The following is a 6,888-nucleotide window of genomic DNA, read 5'->3' as shown; positions in this document are numbered from 1 at the left end:
CCAGCAGGGAAGGAAGGCCACGCTAAATGGACGTTGCTGTCCTGCCAGGACCTCACAGTGGGTGGAGCCAAAGCCGGGAAACGCACGCCGTTTGAAATGCGGTTCGGAGTTAACGGCGGTTGCGGTTCGCGGACGCTGTGCGGTTCCTCCCTTGTGGCGAGGAAGGGGTCGTGAGAACGGCTGGGCTACGCCGGTGGCCTAACACCCAGGCGGTATTCAACCGGACGGCGACTGCCGCCTCTGGTTGCTACGGACGCGCCGAAAGCTGGCCCCGTTGCTAGGAGGCGGGGCTAATTGATGGACAGTTGCCATAGTGACCGGGCTCCCTTTCCTTCCTCCCTGCATCTCACTCTTGGTTCATTGCCTCCAAGCTGTTTTTCCCCCCTTTTTAATTGCTGCAATTGAAAGAAATATTTAATTGCTGCAATTGAAAGAAATATTTAATCGATGTAACTGAAACAAATTGCCTGTCTGGTCCTCAGGGGTCAAGACTGGCAAAGACTTCCAGAGAGAACCTGTATCAAACAGCATTTCTCCATTTGGGTGGATGCTGATTTTTGTGTGTTTGTGTGTGTGTGCAATTTTTGCCTTGTGTCTTTAGTGCCGTGCACTGAATCCTTTCTCAACGAGTAGCCCGGGTCCCCTTCAGATGGCATCGGAGGATGGAAATAAGGAAACAGGGGATCCCCCTGATTTTCATGGCACTCCCCGCTTCCGGTGGGGATCCCTCTTGTCTGCAATCAGAGATCAGATTCCTTCGATGGACTCTGATGCATCCTTGGTAAATCCCGGTTCTGTTTGGTGTCACTTATTTTTATTCATGCATTTACCAAATTTCTACACCTCCCATCTCGCTTAAGTGACTCTGATCAAGTCGTAGGAATCTATTCATCCAATAGGTGGAGATTTGCAGAATGAGTAGTGAGGCATTTTTCAAGACTCTGTTCCCTGTTCCAAGACAAAATTGAGGGGGATTAGATGAAGCAGCTTCCCTTCCCTGCAAAGCAGGCTGTGATAGTCATAGAAATTCAAGATGAGTTCCTGTATTGTAAAAGTTGAGTTTAATGTTTTGTCCCAAGGGCATACATCCATAAACAGAGAAAACATTTTTTAAAAAATGTTATTAAATTAATGTATTGTTTGCTGTCATTTATATAGTCCTATTTTATTTTTAAAGGTACTTTCGAGTGAAATGCTATAGATCAGGGGTGTCAAACTCAATTTCATTGAGGGCCATATCAGCATTGTGGTTGCCCTCGGGAGGGGGGGTGTATGGCATGGGTGGGCGTGGCCTACTGGGTGGGCGTGGCTAGAGTGCGTATGGCCTACTGGGTGGGCGTGGCCAGCTCTACATCATTTGCATCAAGGGTGCCTATGGGGGCCTGGGCAGGAGTGGGACAGATCTGGGGGTCTCTGGCGGAAGGAGGGTCTCTGGGCCAGGGCCAAGGCAGTGGGGGCCGTTCCCTCACTGTTTCCAGGATGGCTTCGTGGGCCACATGAAACCACTTCATGGGCCGGATCCGGCCCCCGGGCCTTCTGTTTGACATGTCTGCTATAGATGCTGAGATTCTGGTTTATTTTTATTTATTTATTTATTTTAATCCCATTTATATCCCGCCCTTCTCCGAAGACTCAAGGCGGCTTACAATCTAAGAAGCACAAACCAATGTGCTTAGCAATAGCCTTCATTCTATGTATATGCCTGCTTATTAGGGCTTTCGCCCCCCCTCCCCAAGCGGCATTATTACAAAGTCAGCTTATTGCCCCCAACAATCTGGTTTAACCCTGGAAATTGTGGGTGGTCCATCATTGGAACTTTTCAAGAAGAGACTAGATCACCATTTTTCTGGAATGGTATAAGGCCTATAGGTGCAGGGGTAGGCAACCTTGACTCTTTTATGACTCGTGGACTTCAACTCCCAGAATTCCTGAGCCAGCATGGCTCAGCTTGGAAACCTCTCCATTTCTCCTCAGCATGGCTGGCTCAGGAATTCTGGGAGTTGAAGTCCACGAGTCATAAAAGAGCCAAGGTTGCCTACCCTTGGATAGGGCAGCAGTGTCCAACCTTGGCAACTTTAAGACTTAATAATAGTTTTAATAGGGTCTCCTGCTGAGCAGGGGTTTGGACTACCAGTCTTTCAAAGTCCCGTCCAGCTTTATTCTGATTGATTGACTGACTTGTGGACTTCAAAGGCCAGAATTCCCCATGGCTGGCTGAGGAATTCTGGGAGTTGAAATCCACGGGTCTGCTACGGTTGGACACCCCTGGTATAGGATCTCCTTGAGATTGGAGTAGAAGACGTCAAAGATCCCTTCCAATCCTATGATTTCATGTTTACGTTCTATTTCTTCCAAGTAAAAGCTTACGTTTACAATTTTATGTTCACAACATGTTTACCATTTTATCTACAAAAGAAACAGTAGGCAGTTGTCAGTCTTGTTTTCTGTTGTTTGTTGCCTTTTAATAAATTTCATCCAGTTTCCACTGCTTACATGACACAGGCTGAGAGCGATGAAGACGCCGAGCTTTTTCTCTTCCAACGAGATCAGTCCAACTTGATTCCTGACCTGACCGAAGAATTAGAAGATCTTCCACTGGAAGAATCATACTTGCAGGTCCTTGATTCTAAATTATCTGGTTATTCTGTGTGGTTGTATTTAACCAGAATTATTAAGGCTTAGTTGGGCCAACCAGCAAGTTGTTAAAGCCTTAAATAAGAGAGCTTTTTAAAATTTACTTAAAGAGCTGCCCTGGCTGAGGTTTTGTACAAATTTCCTTGGCTGCAGTTTCAAAACTTACTCGACTCACTGTGTTTGACCATTTTCTAGAAAAGCACGGAACACTGAAGCACAAGCCAACAAATGGGCCGGTTTTGCCCAATGCGCTAATCACAGCGACAAACATAACCAAGGGTAACACCACCCAAGCATTACACCTTGTGTAAAGGCAGCTGCTAGAACTTTAACTTACCCAGTTAAGTTGTTGTATAAACATTGTCTTTGTGGGTGGCATGGCACATGCAACAACTGGGCACAGTTTTTGCCTCAACTTGTTAAGTTTTTCAATTTTTCCAAATTAAAAGTAGTCCTCAACTGGCAACCATTTGTTTAGCAACTGTTATGTGCTCCTGGCTACCTTCTTTCCTGACCGGTGGCAAGCTCCCCTGATCAATAAGTAGCCAAGACACAATTAACACCTCCTTGTTTTGTTTATTACAATAAGCGGGGAGAGAAGCTATCAAAGGTTAGTTCTCTCCAAAGATCATCATCTCAAATCAACATCTTTATATATTCCTTACACCAGCTGCCCATCCTTCCTCATTCCCCATTGGCTGAGGTACTAGGAGGTTACATTCTCTCCGACCGGCTTCCACATATTTCCTGCTACCCTCCCTGAACATACTAAATCACACATTGCATGTGCATTATAATTAGGAAATAATATATGCAAGGTGTATCAGCTAATATTCAATAGTCTATTGAGCATGCTCTGTTAGCTTGTTTTCGAATTCTGGGGTATTTTATGGTTTCTTAGAACAATAGGTTCTTTCCTGTTATTCAGTTTTAGTTTTGCCTTTCCTGTTATCCAATTTGGTTTTATCTTTCAGCTATCGGGGAAGGCAACCTTGGCTCTTTTATGACTCATGGACTTCAACTCCCAGAATTCCTGAGCCAGCCATGCTGAGGGGAAAGGGAGAGGTTTCCAAGCTGAGCCATGCTGGTTCAGGAATTCTGGGAGTTGCAGTCCACGAGTCATAAAAGAGCCACGTCTGCCTACCCCTGAGCTAGGTATTTCTTCTTACAGCTATTTTCTCTTACAATACTAATTTTTTCTTAGAATATTAAATTTTGAAGACCATTCACTTAATCCTAACAGCGACCATTTGAAATTAAATAGTATTGGAAAAAAGGGATTTACCACCGCTCCTCACACTTATGAACATCACCGCATCCCCATAGTTACATGATCAAAATTCAGACACTTGGCAACTGGCACGTATTTATGATGCTTGCAGCTTCCCAGGGTCACGTGATCGCCATTTGTGACCTTCCCCGTTGCTTCTGACAAAATGGGAGAAGCTGGATTTGCTTAACAGCTGCACAATTCACTTAACAAGTTCAGTAATTCAGTTAACATCGCAAGAAAGTTTGTGTAGTTGGGCATGATTCACTTAATTGTCTTGCTTAGCAACGGAATTTCTGGTCCCCCTAATTATCATAAGTCGAGGAGTACCCGTACCGTTTATGGCAATGTAACCGGTGTTTCTTCTGAACTTTTAGGAAAACTTTTCCTTTATGAGACGTCCCCAGAATATCTGGAAGGAAGATCTGAGAAGTTCAACTGTTCAGAATGAAGGGATCCCTCCGCCCAAATCTAGGGGGGACCTCTTCCTTGACCTCAGATCTCAAAACGAAGAAGAGCCGAGCCAAGATGCCATTAGTTCTTTGGAATTCCCTATCGACAAGGATCAATTTGACGAGGGTGTTTCAAGAGCCACCACTGGAAAAGTGTGGGATCTTGAGAAAGAGAAGGACACCCCAGATTCATCACCTGGCATGATAACAGCCATGGAAACACCACCTTTGTTGATGTCAGATGGTGGTGAGGAGGAGCGGAGAAAGTTCATCGAAACCAAGATCCTTTCCAAAGCACCGTTGAGACCTCTTTCTGACCTAGGTTATCCAGAACCCCAAAATAAAAACAACGTAGGAAGAACGGCAGAGGTCAAAAAGGAGGAGGCAGTCATTTCAGCTGAACATCCCCAGGAACTGACATTGTTTCGCTTCAAGGTATGGCTCGGAATAGGATCTTATCTGCCTCTGTAAGGGAGTCCCTGACTTATGACCGTTCGTTTAACGACAATTTGGAGTTACGATGGTGCTGCAAAATGTGACCTAGGACTCGTCCTCAAAGTCACGACTGTCGCACCACTTCTGCGATTATATGCTAACATGTTAGTTAAGTTCTCCGCATCTCTAGGGAGGACCAGAAAAATTCTTTGTGGAAATACTAAGGAATGCCAAAGCAATAGCAATAGCACTTAGACTTATATACCACTTTGTCGTGCTTGACAGCCCTCTCTAAGCAGATCACAGAGTCAGCCTATCGCCCCTAACAATCTGGGTCCTCACATTACCCATCTCGGAAGGATGGAAGGCTGAGTCAACCTTGAGCTGGTCAGGATCGAACTCCTGGCAGTCGGCAGAGTTAGCCTGCAGTACTGCCTTCTAACCACTGCGCCACCATGACTCACTAACCAGGAGCAATAAGACCAAACTAGATGGTCTAGTTTAGGGGTGGGCAACAACGGCTCCTTTACGATCTGTGGACTTCAACTCCCAGAATTCCTGAACCAGTCAAAGTTGGTCCACAGGTCATAAAGGGGCCATAGTTGAAATCGAGATGGTGATGGCACAATGGCCCTAGGAACTGATTAATTACAAGGGATGAATGTATTTGTGTACTAGCAGAGCAATATAATATTTCTTTATGCAGGAGGAGAAATGTGAGTGACTAAGCCAGGTCCCCAAAGCTTCAAACATGCCCCAGAGCTGGAGCTTTCCTTTGACCTAATTCTAGCAAAACTATGTCTACTTTTGAACTGTAAATAGTCCTCTTCCAGAGCTCATGAACTTAGCCCATTTACTGAATATTTCTTGGGCATAACAAATTTATCGAAGGTTGCAGTGCATATCGCCCCTGTAGCTGAAGTGGATTTAGGCATAATTGGTCACGTTTCATTGGAGGGGAAAAAAAAGGCTTTAAATGTAATTCCTGTGGATTTGCCATCTTCACCTCTTCTCCACTTTGCAATCAGTGAATCTCTGGGGAACTTGCCAAGTCACAGTTAGCTCCAGCCTGATGTGACAAATGGAGCTGGAGCATCTGATTAAGGGCCAAAGCAAACCTTTGCTGTTTCAGAACAGAGCTAATTTGGGGCGGGGGCGGGTGGGTGGAAAGGTGGTCTTCCATTTCTTAGAGGTTCAGCAACCAGGAACCACGTGATGGCCCTTTTTTGTTTCCGCTTTTAAGAGGCAAAAAATAGATGGGAGTTTGCAATGGAAACCACATTAGCTTTGATGGCCAACAGTGTCTGAATCAGAATGAAAGGCTTAAATTTACATATTTGTTGCCACTGTGATGCTATTCAGCGGTAATTGGCAGTTTATGTCTTCAGAATGATGCACAATTGCTATTGTGGTCCTGAAGCTGTCAGTTTATAACACAAAAGCTGGGGGCTCTGATATGAAAGAAATAACAACACACATCTCTAACTGTTCGTATTTTGAAACTTGGCACTTATATTGTCTTTTTCAATATATAATTTGGGAGCAAAAAAAGACAGACGGAACCTTATGGAATAGCCTGATAGCTTGGATGGGTCCGTATGCATTTTATAGCGCAATCAAAAGTGGGCGATTTTTGAAAATGTTCCTGGTATAAAAAGTGTTATATTGATGGCCAAAAAAACAACAACAACAAACCAGCTAAATTTTTAATGTTGCACTTACTGAAAATAAAATTGGATGGATTAATGCACAAGGACAACTTGCAGTGGCCCAAAGGGAAGCTGTTATAAAGCTTAATAAAAACGAATAAGAGTCATAATGATTTACAGCTAGACATGACTTACAGATTGCGCAAGTTAAATCTTTTTATCATTGATTACACATCTCGTGTCGAAACAATATACTTCCTGCATCACAGAAGCTCTTTGCCACAAGTCTACAGAACAACTTTTTAAACTTAACTTGTAAGTGGTCCTGATCGTGGCCATGCAGTACTTTGCATTTGACTTCCAAAAGGTAGCTTGGGAAATACAGGGGCATTTTCCTGGGAAAAGACAGATATGGTTTAAAGTCACAAAAAAGCACAAATGTGTACTC

At 44.1% G+C, this 6,888-nt stretch overlaps 1 protein-coding gene across 1 annotated transcript in view; it reads left to right on the top strand.

Moving 5' to 3' along the window:
• Positions 1-649: 649 nt before the first annotated feature.
• The window catches only part of DNAAF8 (dynein axonemal assembly factor 8), a gene marked incomplete at its 5' end in the record, with an annotated part of 107,776 nt that continues 101,537 nt past the window's right edge, over positions 650-6,888 (top strand). Inside the window, 3 exons of the mRNA XM_081337968.1 lie at positions 650-781; positions 2,503-2,616; positions 4,282-4,791. Coding sequence (XP_081194094.1) covers positions 650-781; positions 2,503-2,616; positions 4,282-4,791 — 756 coding nt within the window. The remainder of the gene's footprint in view (positions 782-2,502; positions 2,617-4,281; positions 4,792-6,888) is intronic.

This window comes from Vipera berus (assembly GCF_964194415.1).
Source record: "Vipera berus genome assembly, chromosome: 13".
NCBI classification, from domain to species: domain Eukaryota; kingdom Metazoa; phylum Chordata; class Lepidosauria; order Squamata; family Viperidae; genus Vipera; species Vipera berus.
This window is presented reverse-complemented; position numbering and strand designations above follow the sequence as displayed.